Source organism: Trichomonas vaginalis, chromosome III (assembly GCF_026262505.1).
Source record: "Trichomonas vaginalis G3 chromosome III, whole genome shotgun sequence".
Classification (NCBI taxonomy): Eukaryota; Parabasalia; order Trichomonadida; family Trichomonadidae; genus Trichomonas; species Trichomonas vaginalis.
In genome coordinates this window covers 5,997,411-6,020,607 of record NC_067205.1, presented here as the reverse complement: position 1 = coordinate 6,020,607, position 23,197 = coordinate 5,997,411, and the positions used below count along the sequence as shown (strand labels likewise).

The 23,197-nt window shown below is 30.0% G+C and overlaps 8 protein-coding genes and 1 pseudogene across 9 annotated transcripts, besides 8 other annotated features; 4 read left to right on the top strand and 5 right to left on the bottom strand.

The window, feature by feature from the left end:
* Positions 1-120: part of a mobile genetic element that runs on past the window's edge.
* Positions 121-123: 3 nt separating this feature from the next.
* Positions 124-826: a mobile genetic element.
* A 2,400-nt stretch (positions 827-3,226) lies between these two features.
* Positions 3,227-3,267: a mobile genetic element.
* A 254-nt stretch (positions 3,268-3,521) lies between these two features.
* On the top strand, positions 3,522-4,288 carry TVAGG3_0649940 (transposase-related family; the record flags this gene model as incomplete). The annotated part of the gene is made up of 1 exon (XM_001277159.2): positions 3,522-4,288. A coding segment is annotated over one exon (767 nt), but the record flags the coding sequence as incomplete, so codon positions are not given.
* Positions 3,522-4,425: a mobile genetic element.
* Positions 4,426-4,877: 452 nt separating this feature from the next.
* Positions 4,878-5,066: a mobile genetic element.
* A 364-nt stretch (positions 5,067-5,430) lies between these two features.
* Positions 5,431-5,471: a mobile genetic element.
* Positions 5,472-8,013: 2,542 nt separating this feature from the next.
* Positions 8,014-9,316: a mobile genetic element.
* On the bottom strand, positions 8,094-9,220 carry TVAGG3_0649900 (annotated as a pseudogene). The gene has a single exon. A coding segment is annotated over exon 1 (1,127 nt).
* Positions 9,317-9,985: 669 nt separating the features above from the next.
* On the bottom strand, positions 9,986-11,407 carry TVAGG3_0649880 (regulation of choline O-acetyltransferase protein; the record flags this gene model as incomplete). Its single annotated transcript, XM_001315790.1, has 1 exon — positions 9,986-11,407. The coding sequence occupies one exon, from the start codon at positions 11,405-11,407 to the stop codon at positions 9,986-9,988; it is 1,422 nt and encodes a 473-aa protein (XP_001315825.1).
* A 117-nt stretch (positions 11,408-11,524) lies between these two features.
* Positions 11,525-12,250, bottom strand: TVAGG3_0649870 (regulation of choline O-acetyltransferase protein; the record flags this gene model as incomplete). The annotated part of the gene is made up of 1 exon (XM_001315791.1): positions 11,525-12,250. One exon carries the CDS (start codon positions 12,248-12,250, stop codon positions 11,525-11,527), a length of 726 nt encoding a protein of 241 aa, XP_001315826.1.
* A 1,187-nt stretch (positions 12,251-13,437) lies between these two features.
* TVAGG3_0649860 (regulation of choline O-acetyltransferase protein) lies at positions 13,438-14,571 on the bottom strand (the record flags this gene model as incomplete). Its single annotated transcript, XM_001315792.1, has 1 exon — positions 13,438-14,571. One exon carries the CDS (start codon positions 14,569-14,571, stop codon positions 13,438-13,440), a length of 1,134 nt encoding a protein of 377 aa, XP_001315827.1.
* A 1,064-nt stretch (positions 14,572-15,635) lies between these two features.
* TVAGG3_0649850 (uncharacterized protein) lies at positions 15,636-16,313 on the top strand (the record flags this gene model as incomplete). The annotated part of the gene is made up of 1 exon (XM_001315793.1): positions 15,657-16,289. One exon carries the CDS (start codon positions 15,657-15,659, stop codon positions 16,287-16,289), a length of 633 nt encoding a protein of 210 aa, XP_001315828.1.
* A 181-nt stretch (positions 16,314-16,494) lies between these two features.
* TVAGG3_0649840 (sphingomyelin catabolic process) lies at positions 16,495-17,915 on the bottom strand (the record flags this gene model as incomplete). The annotated part of the gene is made up of 1 exon (XM_001315794.1): positions 16,509-17,909. The coding sequence occupies one exon, from the start codon at positions 17,907-17,909 to the stop codon at positions 16,509-16,511; it is 1,401 nt and encodes a 466-aa protein (XP_001315829.1).
* Positions 17,916-18,137: 222 nt separating this feature from the next.
* On the top strand, positions 18,138-19,276 carry TVAGG3_0649830 (uncharacterized protein; the record flags this gene model as incomplete). Its single annotated transcript, XM_001315795.1, has 1 exon — positions 18,138-19,109. The coding sequence occupies one exon, from the start codon at positions 18,138-18,140 to the stop codon at positions 19,107-19,109; it is 972 nt and encodes a 323-aa protein (XP_001315830.1).
* Positions 19,277-19,376: 100 nt separating this feature from the next.
* Positions 19,377-20,964: a mobile genetic element.
* A 24-nt stretch (positions 20,965-20,988) lies between these two features.
* On the top strand, positions 20,989-22,400 carry TVAGG3_0649810 (major facilitator superfamily transporter; the record flags this gene model as incomplete). Its single annotated transcript, XM_001315796.1, has 1 exon — positions 21,007-22,260. One exon carries the CDS (start codon positions 21,007-21,009, stop codon positions 22,258-22,260), a length of 1,254 nt encoding a protein of 417 aa, XP_001315831.1.
* Positions 22,401-23,197: the final 797 nt, after the last annotated feature.

Genomic DNA, 23,197 nt, shown 5'->3' with positions numbered 1-23,197 from the left:
TGATAAATTTATCACACTGAGGTTATTTTTCCGGTGAGATTTTTAACCTTGATTTAATGAAATTAATATATATAAATTTTATTATTTTTAATTTCGAATGAGTATAATAAAATATTTTTTTATATCGTCATAACTCTCATCACTGTTGTGATTCCAAATGCGATTATTAAGGTTCAAGTCGCTAATGTTTTGAATGAAGATAGAGCAGTAAGAATTCTTACAAGGGCAGGTAATCAGATTGTTGAGCAAAGAGCTTCAAAACACGATGAATGTTTGAAATTAATTCAACACATTTTGGAAATTGTCGAAAGCCGAAGGATTGAACCTAATGTCCTTATTCCATCTTTGAAGACAATATTAAATTTGGCACAAAGAAGTTTAAAGGAAGAGTAAGCAAGATTAGATAATTTGGACTTTTTTTAAAATTAATGAATAAACAGTATATTTTTGAAGTGTAAGCTTATTTACCTGAAGCTATATTACTTAATATAACATTCAAAGTATTATTGCTATTTATTGGAGAACAAATTTATGTAATTTTCACATGAAAATTGATAAATTTGTATTTCCTTATGATAATCAATTTTTGTATTTGTAGAGAGTCTCCCTGCATGATATCAAGACTTGGCTATAAGTCTTTATCCATTTTTGAAAATTGTATTGTAAATTGTAAGAATTTCTGAATACTACTACTATAAAATATAATTGCTTATCAATGTATATTCTCCCTGCATGATATCAAGACTTGGCTATAAGTCTCTATTCATTATGAGTATGACCCCATTTTTTTACAAAAAGTGCCGAATTGCAACTTTGTCCCAATCTCAGTACATACCCAGGTATCTAAAATATCACCTAAAAGCGCTCTTAATTTATGCCAATTGGCATAATAAAGCTACAATTAGAATGCTGACATGATGAAGAATCATTATGAATCATAATTGGCCAGTATGATACAAGATTTAAGAAATCTTAGAGATTATCTGATTTCATGAAACACAGTGATTACTAAGTTTCAGACTTTGAAATTTTAACATGTTGATATGGGTACATAGGATTTATGATTCCAGTCATTTATTTAAAAAATTAGGAATAAGAATTAATATGATGTGAGTAACATTGGTAATAAATGCTTAATTACTAATATATTATTTCTTGGTAGAAATTAAATGTTTTGGTGGCATTTATAGAAGTTAAGCTGAGAATCAAAAATGCAAAATTTAATTTATTTTTGTGTATCTATATGGGTACACTAAGTTATTGATGTAGATATGAAAGAATCATGAAAATGAATTGTGAATCTCAATATTAGTTGTGTAATGCTGCGTCATATTTTGAATTCAAAATATCCATAATGTTGATAAATGTATTTTAAGATAATACATAAAATTAAGCTTGAAAAAAGATATCGAAATGTAATTTTCAATAGATTCAAAGTTTGGCATATATTTTGATTTTAACTATTGATATATTTATCGAACATCTATAGTAATAGAATGCAGAACTAACTAAATATAATCAATAAAAAAATATGAGTTGAAGTAATATTCTAAGAGATATATGTGATGTTACCAATATGACATGATATTAGAAAACTGATTTAATGGCAATGTCTCCCAGAATGACACATTTCGACCGACAAGAGTGCATAACACACTCTTGTCGGTCAAAGTTTTGCAATCACACTCTGATTGCAAAATATTATGCCATTCCGGGAGACATGCATTGGCAATGTCTCCCACAATGACAAATTTTGAACTACTTATTTGCATAAAATACTATTTTCTTTCAAATTTCTGAACTTCATTTTTTTAATATAATAATATTGTATTAACCATTATATTTTCTATCCCTATCTTACTTTTACACTGATGTTCTCAATGAAATCTATTGTATCATATCTCAAATACTCTCAAACAAAATCTTTTAAGATCATCAAAGGATCCACTTGATTTACATCTTTTTTGTACAATGAATGCTAAATACCGACATAAGAATCTTCAATATTTTATATTATTTGTCAAATATCTTAAATCTGAGATTGATTTATCCATGATTATTCTAATATTTTTAAAATCATTCTAATTCTTTAATTATTCATTAATTCATATATATATTTGTTAATTTTCTTGATATATCAAACAATCAAAAGTGGGAGAAAAAAATAATTAGATGAGATTTGAACCTGATACCTCTCTTTGTAGGTGCAAAAACCGTTCCGTTACACCACATATTTTATTTCTATATTTCATATTGACGTTCCTATTAGATTTTAATTTGTGTTTCCCCCTTCTAAAATCCATCATCATGCTAAATTACTCATTTTGCTTTAATTGACCAAATCGCAAATTATATAATTCTAACATTTCCATAAAAATCTCCCATATTCATTATTTACTTTTTTAATTTTCTTCTTTTACTATTACATTTCTTTAAATTTTTCAAATATTTTCAAAAAAATAAATTTTTTTCCTCATATAATTTTATATCTCAAAATTGAACATTTTATATTACTAGTGAATACAATAGTATTGACCTAGACACCATCCCCATATCATATACCAAATTTGGAGCCAAAATCATCGTTAAATCTTTGGTTGGACACCCTCTAAAATTTCATTTTTTATGCTTAAAAAGTCAGAATTTTTATTTGCTTCTGGGATATATGATGGCTATATCAGATGCCCATTCTTTTTGATACTCAACATTAAACATAAAACTTAGCCGTTAAGGGTGCACACGAGAGGATCATGTAAACTTCAGAATTTAGAACCTTATTTTTAGGCATTATCTTGGCTACCTATTTAGGCTCGAAAAGCAAAAAATATCAAAAAATACAACTTGAGTCCATTATGACCCTTTCATGGAGGTAGTTTTTATCCGCTAGTATTTTCCCTTTGAATCTCTTTACAATTCGAAATCAAATTCAAACCTCAGTAGAAGAAAGGAAGAATCGACTTACTACGGTTGTAATACGAATAAATACATATATTTAATTATTTTTATTTACATAATAATTGTTTGAAGCTCATATTCCATCAAATTTTTAAATAAAAACATTAAAATGTTGAAAATGTTCATATATTTTAATAGGGTTTTGGCACTTTATTGAGGAATTACTACATACATAGTCGAACTGAACTTGATATTTTGAAATTTAAATTATTTATCAAAATTAAAATTTAACTTGAAATTGATAATTATTTAATCATATTTTGCATAATTCTGTTCCATATTAAGTTCTGTCAAAATGTAAGCTATTCAATTCTATCGTCGGGGAAAGTATCACAAATCTATCAATTTTTTTGTAAAAGTATACAAAAACATATGGTGTTCAATTAGTTTATAATAATATAAATATTAAGATTATCCAAAATAAGAAAAACTAGGTTTTGAGAACACTTTTGAGATGATAATCAAAATATTTTGATTGAAAAATAATATATTATTTATCAGATATAGAATGGATTTTTTCAAATTTAAAAATTCTGAAAAATAAACAGTTTTGTAAAGTAAAAAAAATGAACGAAAACTCGAGACCTCGTATTCCAAATGAATGGGTAAGATATATGTATGAAAAACTTGAAAGTGGTGAGTTAACTTACGCAACAGTTTTGAAAAAAGTTCCATATTCTTATCAAAATGTTACAATTTTCAAACAAATTTCAAGAAATACTCTCAAAAAAGCATTCAAAGAAATCGGTGGTACACCAAAAATTAAAAGTGGTCCTCCACAAGAGGAATTAACTCCAGAATTAATTTTGAAGGTTCAGAATTCTTATGAAAATTACAAATGTGGGGTTCAAAAATTGTATTGGACTCTCAATATGAATCCAAAACAATTTCAAATCAGTTACAATGCAGTTATTAAGGCAGCAAAATTTCTGGGAATTTACAAAGAAAAAGATAAAAGTAATCCAAAAGCATATTATGTGGATTATGAAGCAATTCTTCCAAATACAATCTGGCATGTGGATATTCATTTTTTGAAAGAACCAGAAACTTTACCGGTTTATGGAATAATTGATGACAAAAGTCGTTATTTGTTAGCATTGAAATTGCTTCGTAACAAAAGTTCAACAGAAACTTCAAAAGTGGCAATTGCAACAGTTCAAAAATATGGAGCACCTTTCTGTTTCTGGTCAGATAACGGTAAAGAAAATGAGGGAGAGTTCACAAAATTTTTGAGTACTTATGACATTCAAATCAGAAAATCAGCTCCATACATGCCACGTCAAAATGGCAAAATTGAACGCCTCTGGCCATCACTGGACAAAAATGCTCCAAAGTCTTCAGAATTTGAGAGCATCAATCAGGAATTGGAAGAATTCAGGCAAAAATACAATGACATGCCACATGGCGCTCATCCAAAAATTGGAGTTCGACCATACACTCCAAGAGAGGTTTACAACAAATTTAAGAAATGGACCAAGGATGATAAACCGCTCTGGAAAAAATGTGTTAATAAGCAGTGGGAAGTTGAAGAGATTCCAAACTATTGAAATATTCTATATTTTTTCAAAAATTCTCATTCAAATTTGAATTTGGTTTTCAAAATTATGAATAAACATTATTTTTATTAAACTTGATTTTTAGCTCTAAAGAATCAAAAGAATTTAGCGAGAAAGAATATGCAGCTCACATAGGGGTAGATAAAGATATATCTCGAAAAAAATTGAATTTATTGTAAAGAATGAAGAAGTTCATTTTAAGATTGAGTTGATTTTCAACCAAAACGAGAAAGCATGCAGGCAAATGAAATTCGAAAAGTGAAAGGAATGACATATGCAAAAGAAAAGATTCAAATAACGCAAGCGAAATATAGATCAGTTAAAATCAGAATAAAATTTCGATCTTTTCTACAGGGAACTAAAGGCTATGAGGCACTAATATATAATCAGTGCCTCATAGCCTTTAGTTCCTTATTAAAAGTGGGAAAACTTGTTCGCAATGCGAAATGATTGCGAACAAGTTTTCTCACTTCAGCGAGGGAATTGTTCCTTATGATGCATACATTATAAATATATACATCATAAGGAACAATTCCCTCTAGATAGCTAGGAAACCCTAAATTAACTATTAATCTTTGAGATATTTTTTATTGAGGTTAATACGTTTTTCTAAATAATTAAAATGTAAAATTTTGATTATGAACTCATCTCTAATATTTTGGCTCTTTAATATATTTGAATCATGATCTTTGAGAAGAGTTCTCAAAAGTATTCACAAAAGCTATTTTTCCTTGAAATTTAAAAATCCTGTTTATCATATATTACCAAATTCAATTCCCTACATATTTCAAAATATTCTATGAACATTTCAATTTTTGAAAAAAACATATTTTTTCCAAATATATTTATTATCATATTTCTAATAATATTTCCTAAAGCGTCACTTTTTACTTCCTCGATGATTATTTCCCTCTCAAAAAATTCAATAGCTTACATTTTGACAGAACTTAATATGTAACATAATTAACATATTCATAATGTTTCATCCTTTCAAAAATATAATCCTCCTCCTCTCAAATAAACGTACATACGGGTGGCCTCTTTTTTCAAAAAATTAAAATTTGAAATTTTGGGCTCAAATATTAGAGATTTTTTCAACCTTCAACGATATATGTTGTCTATATCAGACCTCCTTTCTTTTTGATACTTAACATTGTTCCTAAATCTTAGCCGTTAAGGCTGTTCTGAAAATATTTTTTTTTCGAAAAAATTCGAAAAAAATTCTTAAAATTCAAAAATCCCTTAATTCCTGAGGATTTTGGAAAAAAGTTTTTACATGAACATGTGTATATTATATGAAGTATATTGATAAAGTAAAAATCAAATTTTATTGCATATTCATCGAGAAAATAAACTAACGAATCCCTCAAAATTGAGAGGGTAATCCTCCTCCTCTCAAATAAACGTACATACGGGTGCACCCTTAAGGCCCTTCTGAAAATATTTTTTTTCCGAAAAAATTTTCGAAAAAAATCAAAAAATTTAAAAATCCCCGAATCTGCAGGGATTTTAAAAAATTCTTTTTAGTAAAACTTAAGGATATTGTATCAGATATATTGGTATGGGCAAATTCAATTTTAATCCAATATTCATCGAGATATTAAGGGTTGACCGACCTAAATTGAGAGGACGTAATCCTCCCGATTTTTTCATTTTCAGCCTTGGTAAAATACCCTCGAAAACTCAAAAAAATTGACTTGTGTCCATTTAAAAGGGTTCGTCGAGAGGTGTTAAATTATTGATTTTCAGGATCGTAACTCATAATTTTTTACAATCATATTAAAATTATGCGAGAAAACAAGAAAAAATATTCGTTATTTTAGTATCAAATACTACAAATCCTAGATTGCAATATATTTTAGCACGTAAAATTCCAAAATTTACCGTAATTGAATAAAATTTACAATAAACATCAATCCATTCTAGATTTTGCATATTGTTAATGATTTCCATACTATTTGTTTGCAGACTGTTCTATTGTTAACCGCGATTGTCTAAATCAATTTCATATAATTAAAATTTACAAATCCCATGCGATTCTTATTTCTTGTCTGCAAAACAAACCTTTAACAATTAATGGTTTCAATACTGTTATCGTCTTTATTTTTAACGGATTTTTGGAGCAACCTAAAATAAGCTTGTCCATAATCTCCAAAATAAAAAGAATCGCCGCCACGAATTTCCGGATTTGGCGATTTTTATGAATTTTTATCAACCCCGCCGGATTTTTGATTTTTACCCCTTTCTAAGTATTTTTAATTATTTAAAATTATTGCCGTTTTCCCATTAATTTTGAATATATTTGTGATATTTGCACGGATACATTATAAAATATCATCTGATATTAGTAGCATGTATGGGAAATATGAATTTGAACAAATCTAATGGTAAATACATGACTTACACTATGCATAATATTATAATATATAATTAATTCATGAATATGAAAGAATTTCATGAATATGAGATTTCTCCGGAGATTCGGAGATTTTATCTATTCTATCTATACAATAAATATGAGTCATTTTCTCAGGCTAGAAATGGTGAGGGCATACTTGAAGAATTTCTCTGGAGATTTACTTTTGCCTCTAAGTATGATAAATGAAATATTTATTTATTAAAATATATCTTTTATTACATGGCAGTTCGGGGAAATGAATATTTTTTATCGAAATATATATATTGCCTATTTAAATAGCAATATAAACAATAGAATTATTCATTATTGCTTGTAAATTTGTTAATTATGTCAAGTATAACATAAGGTTTTATTATTTTAGTAAATTTGCATGTTATTTATTGCAGAAATAAAGGAATGATTTATAAATCGTTAGATCTTAGATTTTGTTAATCATTTCTTCTTAAAATGAGACTGTGGTAATGGGAACTGTGTGTGAGAGTTGGAGTATTGTTAAATTGCGCGAAATTTTGATAAGTTCCAAAACTATTTGTGGTATGTTCAAATATATTTGAATTTAATAATATATGATAACATCGACTGCAAGCAATCGATTTTAAGTGATTGATGAAAATATTTAAAATTTTCGAGGCTTTTTTGGCTGATAGCAATTGCTTTGGTCACCTAGAATGAAGTTCTCCTTGGTGAATCTCTCCAAATTTTTTCATTTTAGAAAAAGCCTAAGCAATTTTCAACAAAATGATAAAGTTTTTTCTAGAAAAAATAAGGTTAAAAATTCGAAAATTTAAAATTTAGAGCGGAACAAACAATATTTATTGTGTTATAAATCGCTAAAGCTAAGGATGTCAATTTGGAAGAAAAGTGAGAAAATTCCTAAAATGCTAAAAATGAATTTTCCAAACGTATTTTTTTATCTCATTTTTTTGATTTTGAAAAAAATTTGGAGAGAAGAACTCTTCGTTTTTGAATTTTATCACGATGGTTTTAAAGTATATTAGACACATGTATTGGTATTACTATTTTTGTATATTTTGAGAGAAAATCCCTAAAAAGTGAGAAAATCTAAGACGGTTTGAGAAAATATAGGGTGTCCAAAGGTGTGTTTAGCACAAACCTGAATACTGCGAATAGAAATAAACAAGTTACATATATATAAAGTTTATTTAAATATAATCACCATTGGATTCAATCACGCGTTCGCAGCGATCGATCCAGGCTTGAAAGACACGCTTTAAATCATCATGAGAAAATTGCTCAAATTGCTCTCTTACAAAATTTTCAAGATCATCTGGACTCGCGAATTCGCGTCCTTCAGCTCTCTTTTTTAGCGTGCCGAATAAATAAAAGTCAGAGGGTGCAATATCAGGTGAATAAATTGGGTTTGGAACAACTTTGACATTGTTTTCCACCAAGTAATTCATTACCTTATGACTTTTGTGAACTCTTGAATTATCAAAATGAATTGCAAACTTTTGTTTTTGTTGTTTGGATTTCTCAAACTCATCAGAATTGATAATTTGAGTAAGAACATTGTCAATTAGATACTGAGCATTCATCGTATTAGGTTTTTGAAGAATATCAATTGCGATGATGCCATTCACGCCCCAAAAAACCGACAACATCATCATTGGTGTGTCAATTTTTTTCTTCAGGAATGTTTGCGGATTTTCATCCTTCGGGATCCACATGATTTTGGCTTCTGTTGCATATTGAAACCAAGACTCGTCCCCTGTTACTAAAAAGCGAAACTTCTTGGATTGATACGCACCCAATATAGAGAGGAGCTCTTTCGAAGATTGAACTCTAGATTTTTTTGAACTGAATTAAGGTTGTGCGGAACCCAACGTGTATACGCTAGTTTGTAGTTCAAATAATTGTGCAGATAATAACTGACTGTTGTACGTGGTATCTTTGTCATCTCCTCTATCCTTCTGAGTGATGCTCTTGGGTCTTCATCTAGCGCTTGAAGAATTGCTTTGATTTTTCTTTGATCCGGCGATTTTTTGTCAATTTTTATGATGGGCGCCTTTTTGTTCATGAAGTGATACATCCTAACATGATACGTTACAGTGGAATAGCTAGGAGCATCCATACCGAAGCATTTTACCAATGTCTCGTAGATTTTTTTACAGTCTTTGCATTTTTTTGCAAGAGCGAGGATGTTTTCTTTATGATTCATTAAAAAAATGAAAAAAATCCCGCCAAAATTTCCCGCGAAACCGCCTCTTGTCTCAAAATTCATTTTATATCCCGGCATGGCGCCAAAATACAACATACTCATCATATACATATATTCATATTTTTTATTATATATTTATAATCAGCATATATCTCCTTTAATAGTCTCATATAGAGCGCTGTGCTAAACGCACCTTTGGACACCCTATATATAAACTATTGAAAATTTGAATTAAACTTCTAATTTGGAAAAAAGAAATTTGGAAAGAAGAAAAATCAAAAATCGAGATTTAGACTCAGCATCAAATGGAGAACAAAATGTTTCTTCATATGAAGGAAAAAAATTTTCTTGTGAAGAAATAGAGTTTTTAAAATTTTATTGTATGTAATGAAATAAACAAATATTAAAATTATTTTTTGATAACAAGAAAATTCCCAATAGAAAATATTACACCAGAACAAGCAACATTGGATCTCATTATCAAATAGAAGTTAAGCGTGATAGTATGTATAATACTATATCAGAATGATTTGTCAATCTGTTGTTTTAATATCTTTTTAAATTTATTATACCAAAATAGTACTTTGGTTATCATTGGTAAAACGTAAGGTTGATACAGTTGTAATATTTCGAAAAAATAAAGGTATCAACTTTAATGCAAGATATGATGAGTTGAACATCGAATAATTGGATTTTGCAATATTGATATTCTTCAGTTACTAGTATATCATAGCTTCAAACTAATCATGTGGATCGATTCCATTTCAATGATCAGATGAAGCAGAAACAATATACTCAAGTGCCCTTTTTTGTTTAAAAAATGAGTACCCGATTTTAATTGATTTATTGAAATCATGATGGTATTCATTGTTTTGATTATAAGGAATATGAAACTGAAAAACTTGAAAATATCATAATTTTCTTCTCACGATATACTTTCCTTGCAGCTGATTCAATACCGGGTGTTAAACAAGGAGTCTTGAATGGAGTTATTTGTGCAGTGTGAAATGGTGTATTAAATACAGTTACTCTTGGTGTAATTTTTGGTGTGATCTTTGGTGTAAGTACTGTTGTATTTGCTGGTGTCAAAACTGGTGTTTCCGTTGCTGTTATCATTGGAGTAACGAATGGTGTCGGTGTTGGGAATATAACATTTTGAAAAGGATTTTTTTGATAAAGTTTATCATATCTTTCTAATGTTCTACAGAATGCTTCTGTTGGTGGACAAACAAGCGTTCTTGTTGCAATTGCTCCATCTTCATATGTTTTATCAAATGTATGAGTCTGTTCTTCGTAAGTGCATTGAAACGATGTATATTGATTTGTTTTTTGATTAACTAACACATCCAAAGTGAATGAACTATAATCGTCAGAACAAGAATATACTGCACAATCATCATTTGTGTAAAATGTTAATCGCGGAATTGTTGCTGTTCCATCTGGACATAAAGATGATATCCCTTTAATTATTGCATAATTCATATAAGATGGGCCAAATTCCTGGTAATTGTAAGGATTATAATAGTTTTGATGAGAACAATATTCAGGGTAATTAGATGATATAGAACTGCTTGTACAATTCCCTAAGTATTTATAAAATTTGCCCCATGTTTTAAATGTAAAAGATCCACCGTCCAATGTGACATTCGGACGCTTGAAATAATATTTTGGAAGTGTTGAAATTGGAGGTCCTAATGGCCAATTTGGAATATATTCTCCACTGATGAAATCTTTGTTTCCGAAAATTGGAGGTTTTCCATATCTCCAATCAACTTCATAATTTCCTGAATCAAGTAAAAATGCCATTGTTACTTCAGTAAATCTTAAGAATGGGACATTTTCTTCTTGAATATTTGTACTAACTGATAAATCTTCAGGATAAAAAGCAGTATTTGGTCTCATGTATGTTGGATGTAAAATAATACCTGATGGACATGTTTTGTCATCTCCAACAAACCATTCTTGTCCAAAGAAATTCTTTCCATGATGATGCGCATAAGGTGTTATAAGAACTCTAAATTGAATTCCATCTTTTGTTAAAGTACAAATTGGATTTGGAAAATAATCAGTTGATAACTTAAGATGAAAATGGTCTGAAGGAACAATACCAGTTAAAATGGCTGCCATTAGATAATTAAAGAATAAATCATTTTGAGTATTTACTTGTGAGGCATGAATTGGTATTTGTCTTGGATTTAGAATAATCGTCATTTGATTAACTTCATAATATTTTGTATCAAAATAATAACTATCTCTTGTAGAAGAAATTGAACTGGGATCTGGATAAGGGTGTGTCATCCAAACTATATATAAATCGCAATTCCGTGCAATAATATTCTTGTCTTTCATTGCAAGGGAATGCTTGTCTGAATAGTATATATATCTATCTGGAAGTGGTTTGACTCTAAGAATTTGTTATAAATATGCTTTGACATTAGCGATTGTTTCTTGATATGCAGAAATTTGTTCTGGTTTCATTATATCCTCTTCTGTGCATGTTAGATTGTTGTTATGCCATGTAACAACTTGTCCAACGGATGTACATGATTGTGGATCTGGATATGTACCATTAAAGAATCGATTGTCGTTCACAATTCGTATTGGTTGGAATTCAGGAATTGAATCAAAAATTGGTGTTGGTTGAGGTGTTGGTTTTGGAGTTGGTCTTGGTGTTTGTTCTGGTGTTGGTCTCGGTGTTGGAAAGATTACACCTGAAAATGGATCACTCATAAAATGTTGATCTAGTAGTTCTCTAGTTCTGCAGAATTGTTCTGGTGATGGACATGTAACTGTCCTCATTAAATATATGTTTTCTGAATAATTTCTCTTGAATGTGAATGTTTGTCCTTTTGATGAACATGTTAATTGTTTTGTTGAATTTGTTGTCGTATCTGTAATAACATCGAGATAGAAACTTGTGTATTCGTTGCATTGATAACTTGCACATATATCATCAATATAATATGTTAATCCTTGGATCGCTGCTTTGCCTCGAGGACAAATAAATTTTGGATATTTCAATGGTTGATAATCAAATGATTCATAAATTCCTGATATATTATATCCATTTGGATTGTAATAACCTGGATTGTTGCAATAACGTGAATCCGCATTCGTTGTTGGATTGTTGCAATCAATCATATGTATACTTGGTGATCCCCATGTGTTGAAATCATATCCTAGGGATGCGACGGTTTTACGCCATGACCGTTTAAAAATAGAATAATACGCCATTTTTGAGGCCGAATGGCGGGTACGAAGTAGCCGCCATTCGGCCGAATAACAAAACAATACAAAATTATCGCCGTCCTTTTTTTCTCTCTCTCTCTCTTTCTTTTCTCTTTCCTCTTTTTACTCCTCTTTCTCTTTTCATCATTAAACGTAGAAAGATATATTAATATTATTTTAAAATTAAAAAAAAATAAAGAAAGTATAATAAGTAATTATTTAGTTATCGATATATATATGTAAAGTGATAATCTGAGGATAATCTGAGGAGGAGTCTGAGGATTAGACCGAGGAGTAGTTTGAGGAGTTTGATGATAATCTGAGGAGTTTGAGGAGTAGTCTGAGTAGTTTGAGGATAATCTGAGGAGGAGTCTGCGGATAATCTGAGGAGTAGTTTCAGGAGTAGTCTGAGGACTAGTCTGATGAGGAGGACTCTAAGGAGTAGTCTGAAGAGTAGTCTCAGGAGGAAGATCTGAGGAGGAGTCTTATGAGGAAGATCTGATGAGTAGTCTGATGAGGAGGGGTCTAAGGAGTAGTCTGAGGATGATGAGTAATCTGATAAGGAGTAGTCTGAGGATGATCTGAGGATAACTTGATGACTAGTCTAGGAGTGGTCTAATAAAAATGTAAAATATTTTCAAAGAAAAAATTCTATGAATTTTATATTTTAATTCTTAGCATTATACTGAATAAAATAAACATAAATATCAAAATTTGAAATTGAACACGCCAAAAAATTGATAATCCACATTCAATATTTTGTAAGTGGCGTACATTTTGAATACTCGCCATACGCCTTGGAGTTCTCAATTTTGAATTCGCCTTTATTTGGGCGACCTCAGAAAAATACGCCATTAAGAAAATATTGTATGAGATTTTAAATTTGAACACGCTCTACCTTAAGGAATTAAATTTATTAAGATGTATTTATATATAATAAACGATTACTTAAAAAAAGTATTTCATCGCTTATGTAAGTTTCAAAAAAATCACGAAAATAAAAAAATCAAGATTAAAATTTTATTTTTAATTTTTGAATTTCTCAAATGGCGAAATTTTTGGGCGAACAAAAAAAATGTACGCCCGGTCAAATGGCGTGTTTAACGCATCCCTACATATCCTGCTGTATTTTGTGGTGTATTTGGATTGAAGAAGTAGTTATCAGGCAATGTTGTCTGTGGTGGTGACAATGGCCATCCTTTCATAAATTTTCCATTAATCGAATCTTTGTTTCCCCATATCATCGGTTGTCCCATTGACCAATTGACTTCATAGTTTCCACTATCTAAAAGGAACGCCATTGTTACATCACTCACACGCTTAAATTGTCCATTTTTATTATTTGTGCTATCTGAATTGCTAATATCAGAGTAATATATTGTTGATTCTGGTGCGCCTCCTGCTGCATTGCCGCTATCTTCAATTACAATTCCACTTGGACAATTATTGTCGTCTCCATAAAATGTTGAATTTCCGTAGTTCTTGATTGCAAAATGATGTGCATGAGGAGTTGTAAGAATTGAAAACTTCTTCCCATACTTAGTTAGATTGCAAACTATTGAAGTATATGGATTTGAATTATATTTCGGATGAAATTTATATATAAATTGATCCGAAATCGCAGTATACCTCAGAATAAATGATAAAATACTATAAAATTCACCATTAGGTTCTGAATCTTCACTTTGAACAATATCAGGTAAATCGCTTTGTTGCATATAAATGTTTGCTTGAACGGCCCGATTGTAAGTTTCATCTTTTTTTGAAATCGACAGTGAAGTAAATGGATTATCTCCAAATGGCCGTAAAAAGAATACTAAATAAAGATCTGTGTTAGAAATATTTGTACCTTCAACGATTGATTTCTCTCTTGTAGAATCTGATTTTAACAAAATTGGGTCGGAGTAATGTATAACTTTAAGAAACCGCTCTAGATAATCTTTAACATTGTTCATTGTACCTTTAAATGCTTCAATTTTTGTAGAATTCGGAATATCTTCTACAGTACATTGATAATTTCCATCGTGCCATGTAATACTATCGCCAATATTTTTGCACATAAGAGGATCTGATGAAGTTCCGTCGAAATATTGAAAATCTAATGTTATTCGAATTTTTTCAAACTGCGTTGAACTATAAAGTGTCCTTTTCTGATAAGATTTGTCCATACTCGCATTGTGTTTGCTATCATCTCTCTTAAATCTTGGCCAAAAAAAGGCTAAAAGGAGTATCATTCAATTAAAAAGTTGAAAATTCAAAATTTGAAATAGTGTGTCACATTTTATAAATTGACTATTTAAAATGTCACAAGGTAATAGAACATTCCTTACGAATACTCTTGTTATCAATTTCATTATGACATAATCAAAAATTTGAATTCCTTTTATTACTTTGCAGCAAAATTGATTCCTACTGCATATCAAAATAAACATGATTGAAAACATCAACGGTTTGATTTTATTCAAACCGTTTTCAATTCAAAAAATGTATCTTATTTTGCCAAGACATTTTACCACTCAGAGTGATTAAGTATAGTTGTGTTTGTTTTCCTTAAAAATCTGTAAATTATATAAAAAAATCATTTGATGACCCATCTATTGCAACATCGATGATATGCAATTTTTCCAGAGGATCATTTTCGAAAAGGTCTGTCAGAAATTTACAAAAGAATCAGAAATACAAAAAGTCAATAGCAGATATTTAATAAAACTATTAGTTGGATATAAATACACAACCATCTTTTGTTGTATTGACTTGCTGATTGTGCTATTTTATATCTTTCCAACAAGCAATCAAGCGATTTTCAATAATTTTTATTAAAAAACAAAGAAATAGCATTGTATTGTTTGGACTAGGGATATGTAAAATGATGTAGTTTGCATAAACATGAATTTTGATGGGAGATTCATCCAAGATCAATAAAAAGCTCTTAAAAATCTGCAATACATGATAAAAATATCATTGTCCGAGAATCCAATGTATGTGAATGTAAAATGCTCAGCATCATTCAATTTTTTGTCTTGTTAATATAAATGCAAATAAGCGTCTCTAATTTAATTAACTGTTTGAATGTAAAAAATGATAGAATTGTGAAATTTACTCAAGCCGTCCCATAATTGAGAACTCATTCAAAAGGATATCTTGTTAAATAATGAGAATATCATAATAGACTGCAATAAATTTAAAATGTAAAGAAAAGTTCAGCACAATTGAATTAACAGATGTAAAGTATATTATTCCATTTATAATAACATATAATAATATTATGTAAAAAAAACATGAAGCTGTTGCTTATTGAATTTTATCAATTTTCTATTGTATGGAAACTCCACGTCGCCCATCAACTGCAATAGAAAACCATGATAAACTTTCTTTTAGAACGAAGCTGTCCTGCTCATTAGATGGTTTTTCTGCAACAACATCTCGCAAAAAGAACCTTTTTGTTTATTCGAAGGCAAATATCGAACAAAGTCCATATAAAGAGTCCCCAGCTTTCCTTTCTCTCTATAAAGGTAAACCTCAAAACCTACCAAAGCCTGTACAAAAGCTAATGCCCACAACAAATAACGTTCGAGTTCCAAACTCGACAATTCAATCTCCTGTAGTTGTAGTTTCCCCTAAGGAAATGCCCGAGCAGGTTGATTATCTTACACGATCTAAGCACGATCAAGAATTTGAAAAGATGAAAGAGAAAGAAATGACAAAGAAATACTCTAATGTTCAAAGAAATTCTCCTTACAAAGAGAAGATGTCGTCCCTTCGAAAGTCAGCCATTGTTTCTACAAGAAATTTATTACGAAATCGTGATATACGCGACTACCAGGACAGACAAGAGTTCCTCAAAGAGTTTGATACTTCCTGTAATAGAGAGTTCAACTCCGAGAAAAATATTCTTTCAAGAGACGTCTTTGATCGAAGGTTTAATTCTCTTCGTGTTGTTGTCATTAAATAAATATTGTTTTTGTTTGTATTTTTAGCGAGATTTAAATATTACGTTAACCATTTTTTCAAAGCTTAGATTTTTATGAGATATGAAAATTATTTATTGTATTGATAAAGAATTAAGGTACGTTATATATTGAAATGTGATGTGTGACTTTAGAAATAATAGTTTATTATGTTAATTAAGAAAAAAACATAAAGATAAATTGTACTACTAAAAATTTATTTGTTAATATCTATCAATGAAAGAATATAGAGTATTTAGTGCTTCCCTTGCATTTCTAACACCAGTAGAATCGACACATTGTCGAACCTGATTTGATGTTGAGCAGGAAAGCAAACAATTAAAGAATGGCTTCTCGCTACTTCCTTGGCCTTGTTTATATTCGGAATACATGCCTAAAACATAAGGATTCGAGCGGATATACTTAATTGCGTTCAAAATCGAAGTTAAACTCATATCATTTGTCTTGTAAACATCAGAAAATGTATATTCTGGGTACCACTTCAATTCTTTGACAGGATAACTGATATCTGCAACATATTGGGTATAATCAACCAATTTTCCTTTGGAAATCTCGTAAACTCTGAATCCTGGATTATTGTAGTGCTGTGGTGATATTGAAACTGATGACAAAGAAATGAAATCTGTATTATTTTGCTTATTAAACATAGGAAGCATCAAATCAACGTGTGTATGTCCGCAAAGCATGAATGCTGGTGGACGCTTCTTAATTATATTAAAGAATTTGTCAGCATAATCCAAATTCCAATTTTCATTGTAATCATAAAACGAAATAGCAGAAGGAACATGCATAATCAAAGCATTCTTGAGGCCTTTCTTTTCTCCATCTTCTAAAATCTTTTCCGCCCAAGAAAATTGGTCACATGGATCTTCCGGATGAATTGTTTCGCCTGTATCAGGATTTGTGTAATTATGCCACTTGTTGTAAATAACTGTGTTAACAAAAATAAGTCTTTGATTTTGTTTTGGCAAATCAATGTAATAATTTGCGCATTTATTGTAGCTTTTGATTTGATCTTTAGGTATATGTAATATATTTGCATATTCCTTGTATAATAGTGTTGAGTTATGGTAATATCCGTAGTCTGGAGCGTATTCCGCATTTCCAAGCAAAGAATATATAGGAGTATCTGGAAATTCCTTTCTAACATAATCATAAATGTACTTTGTAGTGTTTTTCACTTCGAATACATCTGCGTCTATTGTGTAAGTAACGTAATCTCCGCCTAAAATAATCATATCTGCATTCGCGAAGTTTTCTTTCATTGCTTTTACTGTAGAATGAAATAGTTCGGCAGGTGCATCACATCCGTATATTCCGAAAGGCCTTGAAATATTCGAAATTCCAGAAGTATGGCAAACTTTTTCTTTGTAACTACCGGTGTCTGAATAAAGCCAATCGAGGTGAATATCATTCATATACAATATAGTAGTGGTGTTCCATGGTTTTGCTGATGTAAAGAAAACAACGATTAAAATGAGTGAAAATGTTGCTCCAAATATTGTTGAAATGAATGGAAATGTTTCATACCATTGATCTTTTGACTCTGCTGTTGAATTATAGCTAGAATCATATAATAAAACGGAAGAATCTAGATCATTCATTTATTTATATTTTGATAGTGATTGAAAAATTCCATCATCGTTTTTTCTTTTGGAAAATAATTATTATACCTGTAAATATTAATAATTTTCTAAAAATAAGACTTTTGCAGTTCATTTTTAATTTCAATTGAAAGAGATAACCGTTTGAAATCTAAGGTTTCGTGAACAATAATCGTTCTGATTCAAAATAGTGTATCCCCCCTAATATGTAAAATATTTTTTTTAATAATGCTTCTCTTTCATCTTCTTCTGAGTTTTATAGTATCAAAAGACATTACAGTTGTTGGTGAAAGATTCAGATCAGTCAATCTAACTGAAAATTCAAAATTAACTCTAATGAGCAAAGATAATCAAATGATTGTTGCCTTGTTTTCAGAAAATATTCGAAATTTAATCTCAATTAAGCTAACAAACAATGTTAAATCATTGACGATTGACAAATTCAACAAAATAACTTATGGTTTTATAACACTTGATAATACAGTCGATATTGAAGTTAAAGATCCATCATTGACAGTCAGTGTTAACATATGGATGATTCCTAAAACTGCATGTTATCTTAATTCATACATTGTCAGTAATGAAAAACAATTTGAGCTCTCAGTTCAATCTATTTCACAGAAAACAGATATTTGTTTGTTCATTGCATCAGATAGCTATAATTCACACCTTAAATACGGATTTCTTCAAGGCGAAGGAACAATCGAATTAGAAAAACAAGATGGTAAAGAAATTATCACATGTAATACATCACAATGTGACTACGAACCAGGAAATAACGTTTTTCTCCATTACATGTCTCAAAAATCATCTGGTTTTTACTTGAATCGAGATCTTAAAGTGAAAGAACAACAATTCACTGATTGTCAGTTCACACATCTTGCATCCATATCAGCAGAAAAAGGTATTGAGAAAACATTTCCACTTATTGGAGAAGATCCAAAACTTGAGTGCCATCAATCATATTACAGCATTGATTTCATCACGAGCTCATCGCTATTCTCTATAATAGTTCAAATTTTGATTTTCTTTGTTTCACCAGCTCTCTTACTTTTGTTTTTTGTCATGTTTATTTGTCTTCCTTTCATTCCTAAGAGATACAATAAGCAATCCATTGACACATCGCTACATCCAGAAGATGACATATTTCAGACTACTCTTATTGATGATTTCTCTGATGAAAACGAATTTGAAAACTAATTTTTTTTATTTTGATTTTAGATTTCTCATGAAATCTTTATATATCGATATATATCTTGTGTTTGTAATAGATAAAAATAAATTTCATAATTTCATGATGTGCTTACCGTATTTATTTTAGCGATACTATCGGTAATTTCTACCTCTTCTCAAAAATTGAATAAAATTGTATCGGGTTATTCATTCAATTTCTATCGGCCAATAAATAAAAAACATTTTCGATTCTCATCATATTCTTGGTGAATAATCAAAATTAATCAATATTCAAAAAAAGGTACATTCACTATTTTTGACAAAATTTTAAATTTTCATGGGGTTGTAAATCTTATAATAACTAGATGAATAAGGAATGAATCCCAGTATAATGTGCATCATTATATTAAACACTATATGTAAGGCTAATGATTCTATTAACACTTATGAAGATCTATAGTATTTGAGCAGATAAATTTGATAATTTCCAAAACTCTTATATTTCAAAATTAAAGTGTGCAAATGCATTTAAATGAGAGCAAAAAGAGATTGATGCTGTTAAAACTAGGTGTTAATTTGCAATTATTTCGCATCACAAGAACTACCCAGTAAATTCGGCTATCTTTCTTTGCAATTATTCTCCATTATACATATAATATAATGGTTAGGGTTTGAAGAAAAGTTACTAGAGAATTATTGACTTTTGAAAAATGCAGAATTTTACTTGAAGAAATCATTAATTTATGAGTTCCAAATTGCTAAGCATGACGAAGGATCATTAAATTTGCTACAATTAAATACACTTATTGCAGAATTAAGATTTTTGAAATTAAAAGTTTGAAATATTGCCTTTTTGAATAAAATTTAAATTTTATTATATAATCATGATAATATCTTATAGAAATTAAAAGAAAATATTTTAAACCATTCAAATATTTTGAATGTCTTATCAATTTAAAATATTAAAAGATAGCTTGATTTTATCATCATTAGTTGTTATCAAAGTTTTCTTCTTTTGATGAACAACAGTAAATGATTTGTTAATTACTTGTCTTCCTTTTTCGCAGCAAAATCGAAAGTTATGATGATAATCTTGCTGTCAATTTTGAAACTCTCTGATTTACAAGTAAGCATTCCTTTGGAAAAGCAGTCCTATTCTGTTTTCAAGATATTTTAAAGCCTCCATTTCATACAATGCGCAGATCTATTCGAAATTGCAAGAACTCTCAAGAAAAATGCAGCAGCAAAGAAGATTCCATAGTTTCTAGCATCAAAAATTTACAACCTTAATACAACAGTTAAAGAGAAGCTCGAAAAGAAAATATTTAACCATAAAGCTGGAAACCATTCGATATCTACTATTGGATCTAATAAAAAGTTAATTATAACATATTTAACATGCTATTTGTTGACTTTGTTCCATTATATTACCATATATATCTTTTTGAAATCTAAAATATTTTTACGATTTTAACCATGTGTTGTTGAAACCATATATCAATCTTAGCTAAAGTAGAGTTTATGAGTCTGTCACCATCTAACGTATGAATTTTCAAAAATGTCAAATATGTTCATTTTTTCTGTAGATTCAGCCATAATTTCATGTTGTTATACTATTCAACTATTATTTAATATTTTTATCGATTTAAATATATGATGAGATGCTTAGTTCTCCTGGAAATCGATTTTTAATCGCAATTTTAACTTTCCAAAAAAAATTCAAAAATAAAAATCCCTCTCAATTTTCTAAGTTTTATAACTCGCCAAATCTCTAGCCAAATTTTTTTGGCCCGTATAAATATTGTTAGGCACTATATAGGGATGCTATTTATCCTATTTTCATCCCATTTTACTGTTATCGCCTAGTGAATGTACCTTTATTCAAAATTTGAATAAACTGAATTCAGAAAGATTTAAAATCGAAATGGGGTGTTGCCGAAAGGAACTTCTCTTTGCATTTATAATCATGTTAACGTCGTTTAACTTTGGTTTCATTATTTCTTATCCATCACCAGTTCTTCCTTACTACACGTCAATTTGGAATATTTCGCCACTTCATGCAATAGCTTTCAATGCAATTTCATCACTCACGGCATGCTTCGGTACATATGTTAATACATTTCTATTCAAATTCGTAGGAAGAAAGATTGTAGCTTTCATTATTGCAATTTTTACAATGATTTCATGGGGATTACTTTTCCTTATCTCAGAAAAAAGATTTTGGGTAGGAATCATAGCTCGAGGTTTACTTGGAATTAGCTTAGGAGCATCATCATCACTATCTCCTTTATATTTAAGCGAAATTGCTCCACCAGAACAAAAAGGATTTTACGGATCTTTCAATGCAGAAGGTATAATCATGAGTATCATGATTATGTTCATTGCTAGCGACTTCTTCAAGCCATGGATTCTGAATATTGTTGGAATGGTCCCATGCTTTATTCAAAGTTGTTTAATTTGGTTTGTTCCCGAAACTAACTCACCTCAAATGTTTAAAGAAGAAGGACAAAACACAATTCGCGAAAGTTTTTGCCAAATGAAGACTATTAAAGTATTTGCTGTTGCTTTATCTGCTATTGTTGTTCAGCAACTAACAGCACCGAATGCCATTCTTACAAATCTCAATTCACTTCTGATTGATGCAAAAGTACCGATAAAGCCAGGAATTGCAGGTTCAATAATTATGGCCGGCCAATTAATATCTATTTTTGCTTCAGCAGCTCTTGTTGATAAACTTGGAAGAAGAATAATGTGGTTATTGTCTGGAATATTCACATGTGCAACATTAGCAATATATGGCGTGAATATGAAGCTCAAATGGAATCCATTTATTGCATTAGTTATGATATTCCTTTATCAACTTGCATTCGGATTGGCAATTGGCCCAATGCCATGGTATCTTGCACCTCAAATGGTCCCTTCTGCATTCTCTGGCTTGGCTGCATCATTAAATTCTACAATTAACTGGCTTTTATCTTTCGGAACCATTTTTGCCTATGGTCCGTTGAATAATGCCATGGGAGAGTTAGGATCATTTGTCCTCTTTGCAAGTATTGCTTTACTTGGTGGAATTTACGGATTCTTCGCTTTCAAGGATAGCACGACTAAAGAAAATAGCGAAGATGAAGCTGAATACCAGCCACAAGTTGATACTGATGCACTAGAGGGCTATCTTTAAAAATGTTTTTTAATGATATCATGATTTTATAATTTTTTTGTCGCTAAATATTCTCTGCCTAATCATATCCTTTAGTATGTATATGTTTTATAGGATATGCATTCTATTTCCATTAGTTCAAATATAAAAGTGGATTCCACTCTGAATTGCTTTACCCTCAAATTTCATTGAAAAGTGAAAATTGACAAAATAAAGTTTCTTTTTTATTTCCTCCAAAATATTTATAAAAACTAGCTTTCAATAAAGCTAGTGTTCCAAAAGACATATGGGAAGAATATTATGGGCCACCTGCAGAAAATTATACACGCATCGAAAATAACACAAAACCATATTTTTCTGATGACCAACTCAATTCATTAAATTTTTTCTTACTTTCTTCAATTTTCAAAGATTTTTCGGATATTGTTATTGATTTCCGGCATGGTAACGTTAAATTCCTACATTCGATATGTACATTCACTAATATTTCACATAATGTGGAATATGGCGGAGTCATCTACTTTGGGGCAAGTGGTTTCTTTGTCCAAGACCGTTTTTGTTCTAATGAATGTTGTTCAACAGGATCTGGATTGCATTCACATTCATCTTTGTCAAAACATATAATAAATTTAAGTTCTCTCTCTCAATGTGGCCAAAACAACACCGGATCTTGTAGTTTATACCATAGTGATGAGACAATGAGTCTTACCTCTTTAAACATCACGCAAACAAGATGTAACAAAAAATCAGGTTATCATATACAACTATGTTATTTTAATATTAGTTTTTGTTGTTTCATTTCGAATAATAATCAAGAAAATGCTTGCTTGTATCACGAAACTACACCTCATTCGTTTATCAAAAGATCAAACTTCAAAAACAATTCATGTGATTCATATTTCCTTTATGCGTCTTCAAATATTGAAGCCACTGATATTAATATTTCAGAATGTATTTT